We start from the raw sequence: 24,505 nt of genomic DNA on the forward strand, positions 1-24,505 counted from the left end.
GTGTATGGAATAGGGGAGATGTAGGGACAGCTGTGTGTATGGAATAGGGGAGATGTAGGGACAGCTGTGTGTATGGAATAGGGGAGATGTAGGGACAGCTGTGTGTATGGAATAGGGGAGATGTAGGGACAGCTGTGTGTATGGAATAGGGGAGATGTAGGGACAGCTGCGTGTATGGAATAGCAGAATTTTAGTGCGGAGACTAATAAACTGTGTGTTGTGTTCAGTCTTCCAGGAGGCTCCCCCCACACCACCCACCCTGGCCCAGGTTGCTCTGCTCTCTGTTCCCCCCGGTCAGTACTCATATAAACAGTCCATACTGCGGCTACTGAGGAACCGAAACTTCATCCTGCTGGTTGTGTCATACGGTGAGTGGTGCGAGCGCTGTGGCTCACATGACAGCTGGAAGGGTCATTATTAAGCAATGTGGTTGGGCTGAGCGGCTCAGTGTGTACTAATGTCATATTTTTTTTTTATTTGTAATGTCACATGCTCAACTATATCAGCAGAATGTAAGGAGGGGAGATCCAACTATTGAGGCAAAATATATAGAGGGTGTAATCCAACTATAGAGGCAGAATATATGGAGCGTGTAATCCAACTATAGAGGCAGAATATATGGAGCGTGTAATCCAACTATAGAGGCAGAATATATGGAGGGTGTAATCCAACTATAGAGGCAGAATATATGGAGCGTGTAATCCACAACTATAGAGGCAGAATATATGGAGGGTGTATTCCAACTATAGAGGCAAAATATATGGAACGTGTAATCCAACTATAGAGGCAGAATATATGGAGCGTGTAATCCAACTATAGAGGCAGAATATATGGAGCGTGTAATCCACAACTATAGAGGCAGAATATATGGAGCGTGTAATCCACAACTATAGAGGCAGAATATATGGAGCGTGTAATCCAACTATAGAGGCAGAATATATGGAGGGTGTAATCCAACTATAGAGCAAGAATATATGGAGGATGTAATCCAACTATAGAGGCAGAATATATGGAGCGTGTAATCCAACTATAGAGGCAGAATATATGGAGCGTGTAATCCAACTATAGAGGCAGAATATATGGAGCGTGTAATCCAACTATAGAGGCAGAATATATAGAGGGTGTAATCCAACTATAGAGGCAGAATATATGGAGCGTGTAATCCAACTATAGAGGCAGAATATATGGAGGGTGTAATCCAACTATAGAGGCAGAATATATGGAGCGTGTAATCCAACTATAGAGGCAGAATATATGGAGGGTGTAATCCAACTATAGAGGCAAATTGGGGGAAAGGGGAGTATGACTAAACCTTAATGAGGCTATCGGCAGGGTAAAGTAGCATAATATATAAAATATGTGTGAATCGTTTCAACAACATAGTAATAATAAAGTACACAGAGCCAATGCCTAAGTCACCATAAATATAGGGGCAAGGGTAAAAAGAAGGGGGCAGTTGGGACTTTAAATGAAGTGCATACCAATGGTTGGGATAGGTAATATGGCTAAAAATGATTGTAAAAGTGGATCCAACAACATAGTAAAAGAAAAACTTGATTTAATGATGCAGGTCATCAGCAATAAAATACAACTATCCAATAGAGCATGGGTACATACATATAGAAATGGATGAACATTGCAGTGTAAACAACATACAATAAATATATGTAAAACAGGTAATGACAATTTAGTATAGCACCTCCAAATTCATAATATAGACAGACATCAGAGCAGATTTCAAAAAGTATATATATTGCATATGTACACAACATAGAATGTGGTAATTCCAGGTAGTAAAGTAACTGAATATATGGAAAACATCATGGACTCGACGCGTTTCGTGGACGCACATTGCCACTTCATCAGGAGTAGATGTTTTGTAAAATTCTAAAAAGTAATATATATGCATAAGTAAAAAGGATCATGTTAATGAATGCCAATTAGAATGAGGAGAAAAGGTAGGAGGAGGGAACGGGGGAAAGAAAATGAGCCCCATTTTTAACCCAATCACTTACGTAATGGTACTAGATTGGTAATGAGTCTATGTGGACATAGCATGTCCCCCATGGGAGCTGAGGGCGCACCGGCAGGCGGGCAGGAAGAACATATGTGGAACATGGTGAAAGCGTGTCAGGATATGAGATATGGCTAACCCATAGTGGTGAACGTAGACAGTATCTGTAGAGAGAAATATATATGTTGTCTATACATATGGGTATAATGGTAAACATCAATAAAAATAGTTGTATATAATAAAGGGCGTCATATCACTCATAGCCGGAGTGTGATAAAAAGGAAGGAAACCATAAATGAATGTGACAGGGGTGTAAGCGAGTAGACCGTAAAAACACCAGACAGGTATGCCATAGATAGGTGATAGGTGAGAGAGGAATTGGTGATACCATTGTCCCAAGCCACGTGTAAAGAGTAGAAAAAAGACCTAGGAACTAATTATGAAAAAAAGCCAAGCTAATGGTGATATTATAAGCCAGTGAAGGGCAAATGAGGAAAAAGTTGGAAAAAGAATGAGTGAATAACACCAGAGGTGAAGTGCAACAGTGAGAACTAGATTACCATGTGGAGTATTGCGTGTAAGCCCAAAAAGCCGCCTTGGTGAGCCCAGCGTCACGATCGTGTGTAAGCCTAATGCACCACGGGAAAGGCAACAGCCATAGGGCGTTACCGTCCCGCGGGCTGGCTTATGTACACTGGTGGAACAAAACCTCGCCGGCGAGATGGCGCCAAAAAGACGTCATGCGTCGGCGGGAGGCGTGGCGCCGATGCGTGATGAGACCGCCCACCCTGTCCCCTAACGCTAGGAAGCAGAGGAGGAGAGGGAGGACACGCAGCACGCATCGCAACTCCCGGGGAATATACAAATTGTCACACAGAGAACAATCCGAAGAATACCTAATGTATAGAATACTTAAAATTGGTATTAAGCAATGATCCAAAGGTTGTTAATAAAATATTGGCCACGATACAGGATAAATGATGACACTTATAGTAATTATTAAGCAATGTGGTTGGGCTGAGCGGCTCAGTGTGTACTAATGTCATATTTTTTTTTTTATTTGTAATGTCACATGCTCAACTACATCAGCAGAATGTAAGGAGGGGAGATCCAACTATTGAGGCAAAATATATAGAGGGTGTAATCCAACTATAGAGGCAGAATATATGGAGCGTGTAATCCAACTATAGAGGCAGAATATATGGAGCGTGTAATCCAACTATAGAGGCAGAATATATGGAGGGTGTAATCCAACTATAGAGGCAGAATATATGGAGCGTGTAATCCACAACTATAGAGGCAGAATATATGGAGGGTGTATTCCAACTATAGAGGCAAAATATATGGAACGTGTAATCCAACTATAGAGGCAGAATATATGGAGCGTGTAATCCAACTATAGAGGCAGAATATATGGAGCGTGTAATCCACAACTATAGAGGCAGAATATATGGAGGGTGTAATCCAACTATAGAGGCAGAATATATGTAGGGTGTAATCCAACTATAGAGCAAGAATATATGGAGGATGTAATCCAACTATAGAGGCAGAATACATGGAGAGTGTAATCCAACTATAGAGGCAGAATACATGGAGAGTGTAATCCAACTATAGAGGCAGAATATATAGAGGGTGTAATCCAACTATAGAGGCAGAATATATGGGAAAAAGAATATTTTTTTGCTAGCTTTCCTTGCTTCATGGTTTTTTTTTCTCTGTGTCTTCAATTGTGTCTTCAATTAAGATTCTCTATCACACCACTGCTTCAGCCGGTCTCTGCATAACAGCTATCTGAATTGGCGTATCATTAGCACCAGATTTGGAAGCCACTGAACTGAATGTACGGTGCTAGTCTAGGGTTGCCACCTCATCCCTTTAAACTAGGACATACATTAATTACACAGGTTCTGTGGCTGATAAGGGGAGAATTAAACTCACTTAACTCTAATAAATAAATTGACACTAAATTCAAATAAATACTCTTGATAAAGTTACGAGAGTGACGCAACGCGTCGGGAGGAGCCGGGTGACGCCACTTCCGGTCTACAGCCGAGACCGAAAGTTTACATTCCCCTACACAACGCGAGCTTGTGAAAGAGCGTTTTATCTATATTTTTATTTAAATGTCTTAATCTACTACACCATGAGGCCCCTTTTTTATTGATTCCATATATGAGAGATAAGAGGACCCTTGCCCTAAGAGACCACCACCTACCAGCTGTCCGGTTACCACCGCTTGGATTCCTATAGGAGAATTTCTTTCTCTGTTACCACGCTTGTTGTAACCTACCTGGAGGTGAGCGGCCATTGCATATATTGTGAGATATGGTGCACATCGGTGACACTATTGGATTTGGAAGCACTTCACATGACCAGAACAGCACCATTGGCTATATGTTTGCACATTGGCACATGAACTTTTATATATGAATTTGCACATTAACTTTTTATATATGAATTTGCACATTAACTTTTTCTATATGAACTCTTAATTTCAACATCAGCACTTTTGTGGATTGTGAATTTTTTGGTCGTAAATATTACCATTGATCCATTGCTTTTTTTTTTTTCTACATTCAGCAATTTGTCACTATTTATATCATTTTTCCATTGATTTTGTTACATCTAGCACTTTATATGAACTTTTTGGTATTTATGTGAATTATGTGTCTTATTCATGATTTCTTGTTTATGCACAGCACTTTAATGAATTTGCACTATTCTGCATGTTTATTTATATCTAGTGTTATTCATGGAATATTTATCTATTTTAATTTAGCACTGATTTATTTATTAGAGTTATTTATGCAAGTATGTGGTGACACTACTACTTATTGCCACTCTATTGTGATTCACGTCTTTCAATACTCCATTGGTAGCGCATTGGCCCCCCTTTTTGCTTTTAATTTAACTCACTTGTTGCCTTTTGTGCATTATATCAGCCTCAGAACCTGTGTAATAATAGCTGTCCTTGAATAAAGGAATGAGTTGGCAACCGTAGGCTAGCCCGGAATGTGACCTTCAGCAATGGGCTCTGCATGTTGGTGTTTTCCCGACCTTTGTATACTGTGTTGGCTGTGGAGCTCTTTCCAGGTCCAGACCCATAGCACAGCCCCAGGGGTGTCCCTGGCTCTAAAGACTCACTTAGTGAGTAATGCCGGCCATACATATTCACTTTTCTTGTACAGTTTTCATTTAGATACACACTATACAACTTTTGTTGTTTTGATTCCTTTTAGATTTGATTTACCGTCAACTATGTAGTGCAAGAGCCTGCAAGATTGCATACAAATTGAAAGTGTTTCGGTTTGACCTCATAATATATGGTTTTGGTAAATTGTAAGGCCAAAAACCAAAGATAATTGTATAGTGTGTATCCAGCTTATGTAGTGCAAGGACCTGCCTAATTGGATACAATTGAAAGCTGTTTGGTTTTTGGTAAATCTAATGGAAAATTGTACAAGTTAATCCAACATGTATGGCCAGCCTAAGGCCCCTTTCACACAGGCGGACCGTTCAGATCCGCCTGTCCATTTTTTTGGTGGATTTGAACGGTCCCCCCATGCATCTCTATGGGGCATCGGATGTCAGCGGAGACATGTCCGCTGACATCCGATCCGATGCGTCAAATCTGGACGTATGGAAACCCTATTTTCCATCCGTCCAGCGGATCGGATGGGATCGGATGAGAACGGACTGACGGTTCTTCCTTTTTTTTTCTTGCACATGATAGAGTACTCTTTGCAAAGTAAAGCTTTACCTTCATTTACTAAGCTCTGGAGCAACTGCTCTATTTGCCTTTAGTAAATCAACCCATTTGTGACCTGATGTTACCTGCAGTGCAGAAGAGGTCCTCTTTAACCACTCTGATCCCAGGAGTAGCTTCTGATATTAATGAATTAATCACTTCTTCTGTTGGTGGTTGGCTATATGGATAGCGGCACTGGTCCTCCGCTCACTGCTGTTGTATTCTGATATTTCTTTTTTTTAGGTCTGAACACAGGTGCATTTTACTCCCTATCTACCTTACTGAACCGCATGGTGACAGAACATTACCCGGTAAGTGCCACCTTCCCCTGTGTGTGTGTGTGTGTGTACCAGCCTCAGGACCGTGTGTGTGTGTGTGGTATGCTTGCTGCCCTGTGTTTGGAAGGCTTACAGTCTCATATGTACCAGGTACACTGCTACGTGTGTTCCAGGCTCACTGCACTTTGTGTGCCAGGCCTACTGCCTCATATGTACCATGATTACTGCCCTATGTGTACCAAGCTCACTGTCTAATGCGTACCAGGCTCGCTGCCCTCCCGTGTGCGGCAGGTTCTCTGCCCTCCCATGTGCGGCAGGCTCGCTGCCCCTCCTGAGTGTACCAGGCTCATGTTCCCCCCCCCCCCGAGTGTACCAGGCTCATGTGCCCCCCCCCCTCCGAGTGTACCAGGCTCATGTGCCCCCCCCCTGAGTGTACCAGGCTCATGTGCCCCCCCCCCTGAGTGTACCAGGCTCATGTGCCCCCCCCCCCTGAGTGTACCAGGCTCATGTGCCCCCCCCCCTGAGTGTACCAGGCTCATGTGCCCCCCCCCCTGAGTGTACCAGGCTCATGTGCCCCCCCCCGAGTGTACCAGGCTCATGTGCCCCCCCCGAGTGTACCAGGCTCATGTGCCCCCCCCGAGTGTACCAGGCTCATGTGCCCCCCCCCTGAGTGTACCAGGCTCATGTGCCCCCCCCCCCCTGAGTGTACCAGGCTCATGTGCCCCCCCCCCTGAGTGTACCAGGCTCATGTGCCCCCCCCCCCTGAGTGTACCAGGCTCATGTGCCCCCCCCCCCCTGAGTGTACCAGGCTCATGTGCCCCCCCCCCTAAGTGTACCAGGCTCATGTGCCCCCCCCCCCCCTGAGTGTACCAGGCTCATGTGCCCCCCCCCCCCCTGAGTGTACCAGGCTCATGTGCCCCCCCCCCCCCTGAGTGTACCAGGCTCATGTGCCCCCCCCCCCCGAGTGTACCAGGCTCATGTGCCCCCCCCCCTGAGTGTACCAGGCTCATGTGCCCCCCCCCCTGAGTGTACCAGGCTCATGTGCCCCCCCCCCCTGAGTGTACCAGGCTCATGTGCCCCCCCCTGAGTGTACCAGGCTCATGTGCCCCCCCCCCTGAGTGTACCAGGCTCATGTGCCCCCCCCCCTGAGTGTACCAGGCTCATGTGCCCCCCCCCCGAGTGTACCAGGCTCATGTGCCCCCCCCCCTGAGTGTACCAGGCTCATGTGCCCCCCCCCGAGTGTACCAGGCTCATGTGCCCCCCCCGAGTGTACCAGGCTCATGTGCCCCCCCCCCTGAGTGTACCAGGCTCATGTGCCCCCCCCCCCCTGAGTGTACCAGGCTCATGTGCCCCCCCCCCCTGAGTGTACCAGGCTCATGTGCCCCCCCCCCCTGAGTGTACCAGGCTCATGTGCCCCCCCCCCCTGAGTGTACCAGGCTCATGTGCCCCCCCCCCTAAGTGTACCAGGCTCATGTGCCCCCCCCCCCCCCTGAGTGTACCAGGCTCATGTGCCCCCCCCCCCCCTGAGTGTACCAGGCTCATGTGCCCCCCCCCCCCCTGAGTGTACCAGGCTCATGTGCCCCCCCCCCTGAGTGTACCAGGCTCATGTGCCCCCCCCCCTGAGTGTACCAGGCTCATGTGCCCCCCCCCCCTGAGTGTACCAGGCTCATGTGCCCCCCCCCCCTGAGTGTACCAGGCTCATGTGCCCCCCCCTGAGTGTACCAGGCTCATGTGCCCCCCCCCCTGAGTGTACCAGGCTCATGTGCCCCCCCCCCTGAGTGTACCAGGCTCATGTGCCCCCCCCCCTGAGTGTACCAGGCTCATGTGCCCCCCCCTGAGTGTACCAGGCTCATGTGCCCCCCCCCTGAGTGTACCAGGCTCATGTGCCCCCCCCCTGAGTGTACCAGGCTCATGTGCCCCCCCCCCCCTGAGTGTACCAGGCTCATGTGCCCCCCCCGAGTGTACCAGGCTCATGTGCCCCCCCCCCCCCTGAGTGTACCAGGCTCATGTGCCCCCCCCCCCCCCCCCGAGTGTGCGAGGCTCATGTGCCCCCCCCCCCCCCCCCCCCGAGTGTACGAGGCTCATGTGCCCCCCCCCTGAGTGTACCAGGCTCATGTGCCCCCCCCCCCCCCTGAGTGTACCAGGCTCATGTGCCCCCCCCCCCCCCCCCCCCTGAGTGTACCAACAATTCTCATTTTCTTGCTTGCACAGGGGGAGGAGGTGAATGCTGGCCGGATTGGACTGACAATCACCATCGCTGGGATGTGCGGTGCTCTTATCACTGGGCTCTGGCTGGACAGAACCAAGACATACAAGTGAGCAAGATGGTGCCCTGTGGTGTCCTGTGTGTCTCCATTCTCCCTACCCCCTTTGTCTATCTTTTTAAACCTCTTATAACTGCTGTGTCTCTCTCAGACAGACGACGCTGGCTGTCTATGTCCTATCGTTGGTTGGAATGGTGGTCTTCACATTTATATTGGATCTGGGATTCCTCTGGGCAGTCTTTATCACAGCTGGGTGTCTGGGGTGAGTATGGATGGGGCTTTGATATAATATTTGGTTAGCTGTGGGTTCTCCAGTGTAGATCAATCTTTGTGGCCGCTGATTCCCCCCCCCCCCCCTGTAGAGTATGAGCTCTGTTCTGTGATGTGCAGAGTCTGCAGGAGGATAATGGCGGAGGAACTGTCCAACAAATTGTCAGATAAGCAGGTTCAGCCCTGTGTGGGGACCTGGTTTTGGTGGTTTCTCACCTACAGGCAGCATGTTGTTTGGGGGTCACTTTAGGGGTGCTATGATCATGAAACCTCTGTTTGAATTGTGCAGGTTTTTTATGACGGGTTATCTCCCTCTGGGCTTCGAGTTTGCCGCAGAATTGACTCATCCGGAATCAGAAGGAACATCGTCGGGTCTGCTCAATGTGTCTGCACAGGTAAGTGTGTATAATGTGTGTGAGATAGTATTGGTGTGCAACTGCCTGGAGCTCCCAAGCAGTGGCGTATTTTGGTTTTGTGCTGCCCTAGGCAAGACTAAAATTGGGCTCCCCCCTTCTCCCTCCTAAGTAAATTTGTCCCACTCCTTCCTTTTTAACAGATGTGGCTCCCTCCAAAACTGAAGAACTACAAGTCACAGCATGAACCCCTGAGAGGGGAAGGGAGAGAGAGAAGGGGTGGGTGAGTGCGGGAGAGAGAGAAGGGGTGGGTGAGGGCGGGAGAGAGGGGGGTGAGAGAGAGAGAGGGGGTGGGCTGAGAGAGGGGATAAGAGAGGCTGAGGGGGGATAAGAGAGGCTGAGAAGGGGGGTGGGAGAGGGGGGATGAGAGAGAGGGGGGATAGAGAGAGAGGGGGATGACAGAAAGAAAGCGAGAGGGGGGGTGAGAGAGGAGGGGTTGAGAGGGAGTGAGAGAGAGAGAGAGAAAGAGGGGGGAGAGAGAAAGAGGGGGGAGTGAGAGAGAGGAGGGGTTGAGAAAGAGAAAGAGGGGGAGTGAGAGAGAGAGGGGGGGGGTGAGAGAGGAGGCTTTAGCAACCAGTGGCCAATAGTCTCAAGTGGAGGGGGGGGGGGCGGCTTTTTTGCTGCCCCCCCTGCAAAGTGCTGCCCTAGGCCTGGGCCTTGTCAGACTAGGCCAAAATACAGCACTGCTCCCAAGTATGATGGGAATAGTCAGGAGCCCCTAGATGTGGCTAGATGATTTAGGGGCCACCGGCATGAGGGAGGAGCCCTTGGGGTGACAGGGAGAGTTGGGAGATCCCAGAGGTGGCAGGAAGAGTCAAGAGCCTCCAGAGATGCCAGAAAGAGTGAGGAGCCCTCAGGGCTAGCAGGAAGATGAAGGGAGTCCCCAGGGCTGGCAGAAAGAGTCAGCGACCACCTGAAGGAAGTATCAATGAAGCACAGTTAGGGTCTGTCTATTCAATTGGTCGGTGACATCTGATTGGACACTTCATATGTCACTGTTGCTCTGATCACATCATGTCGGTATCGTGCATGGGCCAGAATGGTGTCAGATGGAGAATGGTGTGCAGAGGGCAAATAATTCTCCAGTTTTTAGATTTCTTCCAATAAAGACCCCCAGGGGACCATGAACCCCCACCCCACCCTCAAAGGACCTCAAAGTCGTAAACCTGACTCAAACCTTGATACATTCGGCTCTGCTGCGCTCATGCACTTTCATTGACAGCTCATAAATACAGCCACACACAAAGGGTTAAGGATTTCTGAACGTTCCTGACATTCCATGAACTCCATAACAATCGTCTGCTTTGTACTTTAAACTGTTCAGAGATTGCTAAATGCAATTGCATAAACCCCTTCTTCATCTGAAATATAAGTGGCTGAGGCCTGAGGAGGGGCATCACCCTATGTGGTCCCCAGGCTTTGCCACCTCTGTCCTTTGTGAGAACTTGCATCAAGTATAGAGCCTCTAAGGACACCACCACTCGCGTTTCTTCTTTTTAAAGGAGAAGTACAGTCAAAGCTTCTCCTGTGGATCACAGGAGTGAAGTTTGTTCTGCACTCCTGTAACCCGTTTTCAGCAGAGAGCGGGCTGATATCACCGGTCTGCTGACATCACAGAGCCGGTCCAAAATCGCGACAATGAAGTCGGGATCCACCCACATGTCTGGACCGACACCCGGCTCAGCCTTCACATTCCAGCGCTCCAAAGAGCGAGGGGATATAGCGGTGTTTGACCGCAACCGAGCAATCAGCGGCAGGGCTGCTGTTAGAAATCGCGGGGCCCCGTACAGACTACCTGGCAGGGCCCCCCCAAGAAAATATTAAAGATATATTTAGCCAAATTTACAACAAAATCACTATTATCAGACACAAATATAACATAACTCACATAATTCCTGCTAAATCTAAAAAAAAAACTAGGTTAAATAAAAAAGAAGATGAGAAAAATATACAGGCTGGGGGCAGTTGGAGCTCCGGGATCAGAGAGACAGAGAGAGAGAAACAAAGTTACAATTTACAAATAAACTCCTGAGCAGAGATAACATTAGAGCCAGTGCTGGGAGGGGGGCCCACACAGGGAGGGGGATTAGTGAGGGACGACTGTCTCTTTCTAAGCAGATAAAAGCTGATAGCAGGGAGAAGGACAGATCAGATTCAGGTGCTAGAGGAAGATTTCTGTATCTGTTGTCCATCACTAATCCCCCCTCTCTGTGTGGGCCCCCCCTATGTGCTATGGCCCCCTACAAGAGGGCTGGTGGTCCCCCCCCTATCAGCGGCCCTGATCAGCGGTGTTGGTCTCAGTGTTAGAGCCGCAGAGGATAGATGCATCATCCACCTAGGTAAGTATGACGGGAGTTCTCTTACGGTTCACATTTTGTACTCCACGTATAAGAAGACCCCCCGATTTTTGGGGGAAGTTTTTAAGGTTAAAAAGTCATCTAATACACCGGCATATACGGTAAACATTAAAAATATATTTTTTTTAAAGTGTCCCAATCCCCGTGCGTTCCCACGCAGAAGCGAATGCATATGTACATCACGCCCCCAACTTATGTAAACGGCGTTCAAACCACACGTGAGGTATCAACGCGAATGTTAGAGCGAGAGCAATAATTCTAGCCCAAGACCTCCTTTTTTAACTCTAAACCTATGGAGATTTTTAAGTACCGAAGTTCGGCGATGTTCCACGAGTGTGCGCAATTTTAAAGCGTGACATGTTGGGTATCCATTTACTCGGCGTGACATCATCATTCACATTATGTAAAAAAAATCAGGCTAACTTTAGTGTGGTGTTTTTTTTTTTTTTTTTTAATTTAAAAAAAAAAAACGCGTTTTAAAAATTGCTGCGCATTAAATAAAAAAAAAAACGCGTTTGAAAAATTGCTGTGCAAATACCGTGCGACATAAAAAGTTGCAACGACCACCATTTTATTCCCTAGGGAAAAAAATGCTAAAAAACATTTATAATGTTTGGGGGTTCTGAGTAATTTTTTAACACAAAAATGATGATTTTTTACACGTAGGATAGAAGTGTCAGAATTGGCATGGGCGCCGAGTTGTATAAATTACTCGAAACCCATACTTGAGTAAAAGTACAAGTGCTCGATCAAAGAGTGACTTGAGTAGAAGTGGAAGTGCTCGATCAAAAAGTGACTTGGGTAGAAGTACTAAAGTATTCAACATTTTTTGTACTTAAGTATTGCAAGTAGTTTTTTTAAAAATTTTGCTACTCAAGTACTGAAAGTAAAAGTACAAGTACTGTGTTATGTAATTATTAAAGAAAGAAGTCAAAAGTTTGAACATCATATTGTTTTTTATTATTTCAAATGCAGCTTTTATTTATACATACAGTAGCTTTTATTTTCGTATGCGCTGATAATACACATGTTTTGAGCTTCATGAAACCTGTCATCTACTGTTCTGGCAGTGGTAATTTTTATAATAGTAACGAGTAACTATGCAGCACAAAAAAAAAAAATATTGGAGTAGAAGTATTGAAATCATTGAAAAAATGTAGTGAAGTAAAAGTGGAAGTAGGAGAAAAAAATTCTACTCTAGGAAAGTACAGATACCGACTTTCCGTACTTAAGTACAGTAGTGAAGAAGTTCTACTTAGTTACTATACATCTCTGCATGGGCGGCAAGTGGTTCGGGACACACCTTGTACCACGTTGTGCAGAGTATATCTGGATTCAGGGCTCGCATCTCCCCGATCCATCTGTACTTTGTGATGGACTGTGTTGGCTCAGTGTCGGTCAATAAGTAGCCTAACTTTGGTTGCTACACCGTGTAATTAGTCTTGGACTCGCACTAATGAGTGGTAGAAGATTAACGAGGATCTGACAGTGACAAACGGGGCCAGATGCAGATTCTCAGGATCCCGATTTGTGGTCAAAATGTTTAATACCTAAAGTAATAAAGCCAGGGGATCAGCATGACCAGTATTCCGGTGGCATTCTCAGGAGATATGGCTGATGCTGTGTCTACAGGGGACAGTTTGCATGCACCAGGGATGGAAGGTGTTGCCATATGTATGTTTTATGGTCTTTATGTCTCATGCAGGTGTTTGGACTGATCTTCACAACCGCACAAGGGCAGATTTTGGAGAGATTTAGTGTTCAGGCTGGAAATATCTTTCTGTGCAGCTTCCTGCTGGCTGGAGCCATTATCACAGGTATGTCACCCCCCTGCCGCACTTAGGGCCATGTCACACATACTGCAGTGACTGGCGTTTTTTGGCACTGGAAAAACGCCAGTCACCATTAGGACACACAGAAAACAGTTGTTTTTCTTTCACTTGAATTTTATTAGAAATAATTATAAGAAAAATAGACAATTACATAGCGTGAGGATAATATGCAATAACGTAAACAAATTCATAAGGGGTTTCCCTCAGCAAATTTCGAACATTAACCACTTGCCAACCGCCCCACGCAGATTTACTGCAGCATGGCGGCTCAGCTGCGCATAATCACGTATATGTACGTGATTATGTGCACGCGGTCTCGGCGGCATGTGCGTGCCACCGGCGCCGCGCTCCTGCTGTGATTAGACACAACGGGAGCCAGACTGCGGGAGGAGCGGGCACGATCGCCGCCGGCCTCCCATGATCTTCAGGGAAACTGACAGGAGAGCCGCCTGCCTATGTAAACAAAGAAGGCGGCTCTCCTGTCAGACAGGCACAGTGAGAACGTGTGTCTTAGCTAAGCTGAAACACCATCTCTGTGTGCCTTTCACAGACCCCCCCACAGTTAGTAAGCACAATTAGGCTCACACCAAACCCCTTGATCACCCCAGTATTAACCCATTCCCTGCCAGTGTCATTTATACAGTAACAGTGCATATTATTTAGCACTGATTACTGTATTGGTGTCACTGGTACCCAAAAAGTGTAGAAAAATGTAATAAACATTAATAAGTCCAAAAATCTATCCCATCCCCAGCGTTTGTAAACGCTATACCTTTTGCGCAAACCAATTAATATATACGCTTTTTTGGATTTTTTTTGCCAAAAATATGTAGCAGAATACAAATTGTAAACACAGAGAAAATGGCCCGTGGGACTTTGTATGAGGTTGGTGCTATTGGCTGGAGATTGAATGAATACCACAATAAATATGTATAACAATATATGATTTTATTACATAGTATAGACAAGTATAGCGAATAATAATAGCATGTAAAAAATATCACATAGCATAGCTCAATGGCCGTAAAAGCATAGTGTAAAAACATGTATCATATTAGACGCTGATAGGTATCCTGGTGTAACCACTTGGTTTGGATAATAGCCTAGATGCAATAATAGTAGTTCCATTAAGGTAGATTTTGATAAATATTGATCTGACGCGTTTCGGGAGCTACATCTCCCTTCTTCAGAGATCTATGTATTTGAATGAATCTACAAAAGAACAATAAGTTTGAGTATGTATTGGAATGTAAGGCTATAATATACAAATCAAAAGGGAGTAATGATGTTGCAAAGGAGTATAAATTACTCACAGGTTGATGAAACTAAATGGAAATTGGATTCCCGTGTAATGGTGGCGGACCGAAGCCTGACCCGGGAGCTGAAGGGTCCCATGGAGAGCAGCCAGAGAGGGGGGTCCGCGGTAGGTGGGTGGTGAGAGAATGATGGGGAAATGGACCTTCCAAATCTGTTGTGTGTGTGAAAGGAGAAGAAAAAAGAAAAAAAAATTATATAACATAGTGCTGTCAATGGTGTGAAATGAAGGTTAAGATTGGATGAAAAAGAGCTGATGTGAAAAGTAAGAAGGATACAAGCTGGGTGAAAGAAAAGAGTGGGTGTGAGGAAATTGCAAAGTGCATAGAGCGAGAGTGGGTGTGAAGGGGTGGAAACGAGATTGGTGACCGCGTGGGGTGGCAGGTTGCCTGGAGAGGGGGGGAGGAATGGTGAATGACAAAGTGCTAACCCAAAGAAGGAGGATGCCGAGGGGAAGGTTGGATGGTGAAGAAAGGAAAGACTGAGGATCTGGTGTCCAACCTACCATGTATCCCCGAAGCTGGCTGATGCGCCTGGGATCCTAACGTCATGTTGAGCGGGCAATGGCGGGTCCAGACAGGAAACATCAGTGTCCTCGTGGAGGAAGGAACGCTGAAGGTGGACCTCCCCCTCCCGCAGTTGTAGGACACGCAATTGACGTAGCGGCGTCAGTGGGGGCACTGACGGGCGACGTCAGAGGTGCGGCATGACGCCGATGTGAGGGTGGACCCGCTCGTCCCAGATTGGCCTAAACTGATTTTGATTTTTTTTATTGGGAATGTTTTATAGCAGAAAGTAAAAAATCTTGTTTTTTTTTTTCAAAATTGTCGCTCTTTTTTTTTTCACAATCTAAAAACCGCAGAGGTGATCAAATACCACCAAAAGAAAGTTCTATTTGTGGGGAAAAAAGGACATCAATTGTATTTGGGTACTGGGTACAGCATCGCACGACCGCGCAATTGTTAACTGAGGAACATAGGCTGAGAAGCCGCTTGGCTGTACCCCCCCCCACCCTGCCGCCTTCCGCGGCTCGCCCAGGTCTCCCGTCCCACCAGGAGAGCCGGGCAACCAGCCTGCATATGCAGGCCGCCAAAGAGAAGACCCGATCAAGGCCGCATTTGGCTTTGATCGGGTCTCCATGTAAAAACCCGGAAGTGATGTCATGACATCACTTCTGGGTATTTGGCGCCAAATTAAAATAAAAGACAGCATTCAAAACAGCTAAACTTGGCGTTTTAAGTGCAGAGGAGGGGTTTGGGATCTTGTAGACCCCCAGATCCCTCCACAAGAGTACCTGTCAAAAAATAAATATATAAATACATTTTTTTAATGTACAAAAATATCGGCCAATACCGATATGCGATGACCAAAATATCGGTATCGGCAATAAAAAAATCATATCGGTTGATCACTAGTTACAAGAGTGCGCTTGCTTGGTAGTGCATTCTATGGGTTTGTGCAGAAAAGATATGTTGCATTTTATTGCAGCATTCCAGGCTGGATTGCATGTCACTGTACAGAGGCACTGGGCACCTCGCTGTTGTACAGTGACATGCATGAAGTGTCCCTTTTATGCACTTGAAATAAAGTGGAGTGGGGAAAAAAGGGAATTATGTGACCGCATAACTCCCTAGCGCCGGTTCAATGCAGCCAAAATGGACAGCTGCTGCACAATAAACCGCAACTCCCCGCTACTTTCTATATCTGATACCTTCCATGCTCATTGGCCAACCTCTACAAAGATTATCCCCCCTTCAATCTATTCATGAATGCTGCTGCCAGACTCATCCACCGTACCCAACTGCTCCCCTGTCCGCAGCCCCTCCTTGCCAATCTCTTCACTGGCTTCCACTCACCAATGGAATAAAATTCTGAATATTAACAGCATACAAAACCATTAACAACTCTGACCCCAGCTATATCACTAAGTTTGTCTTAAATTCTCACCCAAGCAGCCCTCTCCACTCCTTCTAATGCCTCGTACACACGCATCGATTATTGGCAGCGTCCGATCGGCCGATTTTCGGCTTGTTAGTATGATGCTTTCAACAACCGACTCCGACTTTTCGGCCGAAAAAAATCTGGTGTGCAGGCTATAAAATTTTTGTTGGCCGTCAACACAACGGCCGATTTTACGTCAGTCAGTACAGATTTCGGCAGACAAAAATCTGATGAGCAAGACTGGGCATGCTCAGAGAAGAAAAAACACACGGAAAGTAAACCAGCACATGACATCACTTCTGAAGTAGAATTTTGTTGGCCGAGAAAATTTGTGTGCAGTCTAGGCACATTCCAACCAACAAAACACCACTCTGGATAAAAGTCGGACGATCGGTCGGCCGATAATCGCTGCGTGTGTACGAGGCATTAGACCCCCTGCTCTCTAGCTCCCTCATCACCTCCTCCCATGCTCGCCTCCAGGATTTCTCAAAAGCCTCTCCCATCTTCTGGAACTCCCTACCACAATCTATCTGGCTCTCTCTTTCTCTGTCTGCCTGCAGGTGATCTCTTCGGGGAAGCCTATTCCACCTCTAGCTAACAACTTCTACCTTCTCCATCAACTCATCCCCACACAATCATTACCTTTTTGTAACATTTGCCCTTTTATTTTAGAATGTAAGCTCTCACAAGCAAGGCTCACCTAGCCCCTCTTGTCTTGAATTGGATTTTAACTGTACTGTCTCACCTACATTGTAAAGTGCTGTGCAAATTGTTGGCGCTATATAAATCCTGTAAAATATGAATGTTTTCCTTGCCTATTGAGGGACACATGGATTCAGATAAAGTCAGGATATACTACCATCTTCAGCAGGAATGGGCCATACCAAACAGAAAAATTGTAAGCCAGCCCCAGAATAAAGCCCCGTACACATGTACCGAATGTCGGCCGAACGATCGGCCGTCTTTTGTCCGGTGCTGTCCTGTCAGTTGAAAAGTGCTAAAGACTGCACACGAATTTTGTTGGCCAACAACAGCCGACTGCAGAAGTGATGTCATGTAATGGTTAAGTTTCCGTGTGTTTTTTCTTTTCTGAGCATGCCCAGTCTTGCTCATCTGCTGTTTGTCGGCTGAATTCTGTACTGACTGGCGAACAATCGGCCGTTCTGGTGTTGGCCAACAAATATATTTTAAAGTCTGCACAACAGATTCTGTTCGGCCAAAAATGCGCTGTCGGCTGTCGGAAGCATCATACTAACAAGCCAACAATCGGCCGATCGTTCGGCGGCCGAATATTTACGGCCGACAATCGCTACGTGTGTACGGGCCTTTACCCCCTCTTTTACCCAGCATTCATTCATTTTTTGCTAGTGTCCTAAAATTATGCACATCTTTTCCCCAGCTTATCTGCTGGAAAAAGGCTAACCATTTTTTGCTTTATTTTATCTTCATTTGTTTACTCCTGAATTTTTCTTCTGCTACCCGGACCTCACGGGATGTGTGGGGCGGTGCTTCACCTACTCTCTGAAAGAAGAGTCCATACCAGCTATGTAGAGATTCTCATTGAAGGAACCTAGCTCCCAACCAGCCAGCTCAACTGACATTTAGGAAAAGGATTCTAAATGCTTATCAGCAGAATCCTTAAAGGTGAGCCCACCCTTTACCTGACTGGTGGTGTTCCTATTTAGGTTGCACACACTAGCTGATCCACAGCAGGAACATTCCAGCTTATTAAATTTCCTCTCAAATAGGAACATTTCCAGCACAATCACAGGTGGGGCACAGTGATGGCAAACCTTGGCACCCCAGATGTTTTGGAACTACATTTCCCATGATGCTCAACTAAACTGCAGAGTGCATGAACATCATGGGAAATGTAGTTCCAAAACATCTGGGGTGCCAAGGTTTGCCATCACTGTAAAAATCTAGTCCTTATAGAGAAATATCTTGTATAGCAGGTGTAATGAGATACTCTTTGCAACTGCAGGACCTGGCTGGGGACAGCAGGCTGATCCTCCAAAGGCATGGTATCAATGAGGTCCGACACAACCCCCTGTAAACCTTGGAGCGTCAAAAACATTCTTTTAAGAAGAAGACTCTTGGGAAACAGTCAAAATGGTCACCGTGACCTAGCTGATCTATGGTTTCCAGAGGGTCGGAGTTAAACTGCTGAGAATGTCACTGGAGCGTGTTGAAACCCTCGGCGCTCAATTCGCACAAAAAGTTGGACATACATGGTCAAAAGGTTCTGTGTGCACATGTACTGTAGGTCCCTTAAGATGGATCTGCGGAATCCGCTCCCTTCCAGAGATCTGAGGAAGACTCCAAAGACAGTCCACAATCAACGGGGTACTGAGCTCCCGATTACGAGGTCTGGTTCCTTCAGAGGGTACCGAGTAGTTTCCCCAAGAATAGAGTATGGGTTACCAGTGGGACTGTCCCCACTGTGTTTTTGTGTAGATCTGTTGTGGTCATGTAGCAGTAATACAACTGGGCCCAAATTGTGAGGCAAGGCCTCAGATAAAAATCCAGGCACCTTTTCAGGTGACTAGGGTAGTCTCTTGCCACTGTATCTGGGGCATTCTAGCTTCCGGATAAACTCCATCCTTGGGACTACCATCTGATTCCTCTAAATAGTCTATTCACATCTGAGTACCCCACCTTGGCTAAGTTTTATGATTTGAATTCTGTTAGACACTCTGTAAGTTTTGCAATACCATAGTCTGTAGGAGAGAGGGGAGACCCTCCTGCAACAGGAATAGTTGCAGGTCAATGCCAAGTATGGTCGTTCTGTTCGAATGGTCCTTTCGCTGTTAGCTTTGAATCTGTCTTTTCTCAGCTCATAGCATCTGCTCCAAGAGGAGCAGCATATGCACTTGGCTGCACCTCAGATCCTTCGCAGCAGGCGGAGGCCTTCTCTGGAAAAAGCTGTGCTTCTCTGGTTTGACAGCAGGTATAGCACCCTAACCCACTATTGCAGGTACTTTGCTGCGGAGCTTGTCCAGAAGACTTTGTGGGACCTCTTCATCAGTGGTTTTATCCTCCCTCCCTGGCTGATCAGCAGCCTCCTGGAGGAAGTCCACAAAATACTTCCCCTGGTCTATTCCTTATTCAGGATGATGCCCTTAGCACTAGTTTTTCACTCTGTAGCTTTTGATGCTTTGTTGGACCTAAGGGGGATCAGGAGCTTCCAAGAACTATGTGGTTAAGGTGTAGGAAGGATGTGCAGCTTTTTTATGCAGGCCCCAAGGTTCCCTAGGAGTATGAGTAGTGAAATTTAGCTTCAACCTCTGGGTCCTTTTGGTGGTTCCCATCTCTCATATCTGTGGATAAGTCCCAGTTCATCATATATGCCAACCCTTGTGGCTGGGTCTTCTGATACCTTTAACCTTCTGTCATGTTGACTCTGTGGGATTAAACCCTTTACATTTTTTTGTGGTCTTGGGGTTTTCATCAGGCACTTGTGTGCTATTCGGTACATTCTCTGGTGTACCTTTCTTGGTGAGCTTGGTTGCCAGGCTAGGAATCTTCCTTTAGTCACATAGTTTTTATCCCCTTGGCCATAATGGGTAATGCCTCGTACACACGCAACGATTATCGGCCAACCGATCGGCCGTCTTTTGTCCAGTGTTGTTTGAAATGTGCTCTAGACTGCACACAAATTTTCTCGGCCAACAAAAACCAACTTCCGAAGTGATGTCATGTGCTGGTTTACTTTCTGTGTGTTTTTTCTTCTCTGAGCATGCCCAGTCTTGCTCATCAGATTTTTGTCTGCCGAAATCTGTACTGACTGACGGAAAATCGGCCGTTCTGTTGACGGCCAACAAAAATTTTATAGCATGCACACCAGATTTTATTCGGCCGAAAAGTCGCAGTCGGTTGTCGAAAGCATCATACTAACAAGCCGAAAATCGGTCGATCGGACGTTGGCTGAAAATTCACGGCCAACTATCGATGCATGTGTACGAGGCATAAGGATGACTTTGGCCTTTAAACCAAGTTGACTTGTTGTGACCTTTCTGTAGTGTTTGGTCCTCTTAGACACCCGTTCCCTCCAGGGATTATTTCCAGTGTTGTGTTCTGTTGAGCACATTAGGTTGTTTGTCCCTTCTTCCCAGTTGGGAATCTCCTATTGGTCCACCTGTGTTTGGTTGGTTCTGGTTAATCAACTTCGCACATGCTTAGGTTTACTACATGTGTCATTCCCCTCTGGCGGTGACCTTCCCTATCTTTGTCTGCAGTGGATCCTTCATGCTCTCTCCATGGTCATGTTGGCAGACTTTCCCTATTCAGTGGGGAGGTCTCAACCTCATCCATTCAGATTGAGGCATTGGTCCTAGTGGTTTCTGGGCTGCAGGCTCCCCAGTCCTCCTAGTTAGGCCTATTATTCTTTTTTGCTGTGTTGCCCACCCCTCAATCAAAATACTTTTGGACTTCCGATTGCATCTGAATTCCTGTGTCCCTCAATGGATGAGAAAGAAATAGGACTTGTGTACTTATCGTAAAATCCATTTCTTGGAGTCCATGAGAGGCATGTTGGTTGGAGGAGGAGGTTATATTTGGGACCAGTTTACAATTTTTCTGTTTGAAAGTCCTCCTGAAGGAGGCAGCACTCAACTTTCTGAATTACTACCGTATGTTCCTCAATTAACTTAAAAAATGGCTTTTACGGTAAGTACGAAAACACTATGACCCCCCATATACTGTCTTTGACACCCACCATATATTGCTTCTCTATTAACACAGATCTGTTTTGCAGGGTTTATTAAGGCGGACCTCCGCAGACAGAGAGCCAATCAGGAGGCAATGCATACAGTAAGTATCTGCTAACTCTTTACTATGCACAGTATTATCTTGTCTGTTGTAGGCAGTTAAGGAACTACAAATCTTAGCAGTCCTAGAGCAGAATGTGCTGCAGGTTTTATTATAGAAAGGACAGTCTTCACAGTTGATGACATTTCAGCCTGGACTTTCTTCATTCCTAAATAAATCAACGAGGGCAGAAGCCTGAAGTTTGTTTCGGGGTGGAGAACATCCTTTGGTTAACACCCATCTGTTCACTGGCTGCCTAAAGCCCAGTACACACGATAAGAAATTCGGAAGGGAAATTTCGTCCGACGACCGATCTGCCGATTTTCGGATTGTTAGTATGGTGCTTTCGACAGCCGACTCCGACTTTTCAGCTGACAAAATCCTGATGTGCAGGCTATAAAATTTTTGTCCTCCGTCAACACAATGTCCGATTTTCGTCTCATTAGTACAGATTTCGACGGGGAAAAATCTTATGAGCAAGACTAGGCATGCTCAGAGATGAAAGAACACATACAAAGCAATTAGGGATGCACCGAATGTTCGGCAACCGAAATTATTCGGCCGAAAATAGCCAAAAAAGCACTTTCGGTGTTCGGCCAAATAAGTAAATAGGCCGAATAAATTTTGCCGAACAATGACGTTTTTAATGACGCGGATGGTGGGTCGGTAAGCCCAGATTGCGGGTCCCCGACCGGCGACCCGCCATCCCCGAGCATCACTGTAAACATAGCCGGAGGCACTACAGGAAGCAGAGCGGATGCTTCCTGTATAGCCGCTTAGCGCCGGGGTCTGTCACAGGCGGAGTGATACCAAATGTACTCCGCCTCTGCCTGTGACAGGGCACAGGAGCCATACAGCAAACATCGACTCTGCAGATGGGAGGGAGGGAGGTAAGGAGAGACATGAGAGGACAGAGACACGAGAGGACAAGAGAGAGAGACACGAGAGGACGAGAGAGAGAGAGGACAAGAGAGAGAGAGAGAGGACAAGAGAGAGGACAAGAGAGAGAGAGAGAGAGAGGACAAGAGAGAGAGAGAGAGAGGACAAGAGAGAGAGGACAAGAGAGAGAGAGACATGAGAGGACAAGAGAGAGAGCGAGAGAGGACAAGAGAGAGACATGAGAGGACAAGAGAGAGAAAGACATGAGAGGACAAGAGAGAGAGAGACAAAAATTGGCAAAATAAATGGAAAAAATGCGAAACACCGCGTTCGGTATTCGGCCAAGCATTTCATTATTATTCAGCTTCGGCCAAGAATTTCATTTCGGTGCATCCCTAAAAGCAATCCAACACATGACATCACTTCTGAAGTAGAATTCTGTTGTGCGGGAAAATTTGTGTGCAGTCTAGAGCACATTCCAACCAACAAAACACCACTCTGGACAAAAGACGGACGATCGGTCGGGGGAAATTCGTAGCGTGTGTATGAGGCTTTAGCTATATATTTGTAGTGAGTTCACCCAACTCCCATAACCCTCTGCGGCTCAGGGCTGCTGTACGCTGAGGTCACCTATATTCTATATATTCCAAACTATGAAATGCCAACTCCCCCTTCATCCATATCTGCTCATAACTTAACCTATGACTCTATGGATGAGAGGGATTCCATGCATGTAAAATGCAGTCTGTGTTCCTCAGCCAAGCCTATTATCAGGCAATAGAATGACACGGAACCTGGAACTGGGATGCTCCACAATAATTCAGCTCTCTGCCTGATGACTGGATACTTAATCTGAAGGATCCCATGACAGCCAGTGTGTAGGGTAAGGATTCCATAATAAAATCAAATTGCTAAGTTCACAAAGAGTGCAAGCTTATGAGGCACAGAAAGTAATCTCCAGAAAGGCTGCAGGAATTCTCTAGACTGAACTGCAATAGCTGGTCATACACTGTTCAAATCTCGGCCAGTTCAGCAGGAACCAGCCGAGATTCAAACCGTTAATTGGCAGGCTGAATGTACCAAGTTGATGGATCAATCAACTTGGGTACAACCAGATTGCCCGATTCTCTTGTGATTATCACTAGCGGCTACTATAGCCACTAGCGATAATCGCTGTCTTCTCCCAGCTGGGAAGGATTCCCCTGCTGGGAGAAGACCATGGCACGGCCAGAGGGATTTCTGCATTAACACTGTCTGTGTTGATTGGGGAATCAAGCAAATTTCTTTCCTGCAACCAGAAATTCGATCCATGTATGGCCGGTCTGAGTCATGTAGGGAGAATCAAGCACAATTAACACACAGAGGAATATTAATTGATAAATAATCATCCAATCACAGTCTCCGATTTGTGAAAAGACAGCTAGTGTAGGGCGAATGGTGCAGAGCACCCTCTGCTGACAGCTTCTAATATTGCAGCCTTTGAAATCTGCCAGTGTGGGGTGAATGATGCAGAGCACCCTCTGCTGACAGCTTCTAATATTGCAGCCTCTGAAAGCTGCCAGTGTGGGGTGAATGGTGCAGAGCACCCTCTGCTGACAGCTTCTAATATTGCAGCCTCTGAAAGCTGCCAGTGTGGGGTGAATGGTGCAGAGCACCCTCTGCTGACAGCTTCTAATATTGCAGCCTCTGAAAGCTGCCAGTGTGGGGTGAATGGTGCAGAGCACCCTCTGCTGACAGCTCATATTGCTGCCTCTGAAAGCTGCCAGTGTGGGGTGAATGGTGCAGAGCACCCTCTGCTGACAGCTCATATTACTGCAGCCTCTGGGAGCCAGTGGGTTTACTGGTGTAGGGCAGGCTTTTCTTTTTTTTTTTTTTACCCCAGAGGAACCTTTATAACAATTTTCAGGTCTCAGGGAGCCTCTACTATGAAATGCCCCTTACATTGGTGGTCAGTGTGAAGAATGTCCGTTACAGTGAGCTAAACGGATCATTGGTGCCATGCAACTGACTTAAGTGGTGCTGGACCTAGAACTATGCAGGCACCTTAAGATGGGAGGTCAATTAGCCATTGCTTAAGGATCCCCTAGCAACCTCTGGAGGAACTATAGGGCCTCTGAGCGATGCCAGTGCTGGGTGAATGGTGCAGAGCACCCGCTGCTGGCCGCTTAATTTTATGGCAGCCTCTGACAAAGCTGTCATTGTGGGGTGAATGGTGCAGAGCGTCCTCTGCTGACAGCTTGTATTATTGCAGCCTCTGCAAGAAAACTCCATTGTGGACATACGGTATGGTGCAGTATGTGACCGCTTGATGCAAGGTAAGTGCTGCGTTGGATTTATGCTAGGGAACTGCTTTTATTTCACCTAGGGAACTGCTTTTATTATTTCA

General features: G+C 46.6%; 1 protein-coding gene across 3 annotated transcripts in view; it reads left to right on the plus strand.

The window, feature by feature from the left end:
- FLVCR2 (FLVCR choline and putative heme transporter 2) overlaps positions 1 to 24,505 on the plus strand; it is a 38,388-nt gene that overhangs the window by 13,163 nt on the left and 720 nt on the right. Inside the window, exons 4-11 of one of the 3 annotated variants that reach the window (XM_082275054.1) lie at positions 228 to 368; positions 6,006 to 6,073; positions 8,252 to 8,355; positions 8,456 to 8,566; positions 8,864 to 8,969; positions 13,050 to 13,161; positions 21,188 to 21,243; positions 24,371 to 24,434. In XM_082275054.1, the coding sequence (XP_082131180.1) occupies positions 228 to 368; positions 6,006 to 6,073; positions 8,252 to 8,355; positions 8,456 to 8,566; positions 8,864 to 8,969; positions 13,050 to 13,161; positions 21,188 to 21,243; positions 24,371 to 24,434 (762 nt within the window). Of the gene's footprint in view, positions 1 to 227; positions 369 to 6,005; positions 6,074 to 8,251; positions 8,356 to 8,455; positions 8,567 to 8,863; positions 8,970 to 13,049; positions 13,162 to 21,187; positions 21,244 to 22,877; positions 23,065 to 24,370; positions 24,435 to 24,505 lie in introns of those variants that run through there. The other 2 variants (XM_082275056.1, XM_082275055.1) reach the window with 2 other exon arrangements.

The sequence above is a fragment of the Pelophylax lessonae genome (genome assembly GCF_965119305.1).
Source record: "Pelophylax lessonae genome assembly, chromosome: 13".
NCBI lineage: Eukaryota > Metazoa > Chordata > Amphibia > Anura > Ranidae > Pelophylax > Pelophylax lessonae.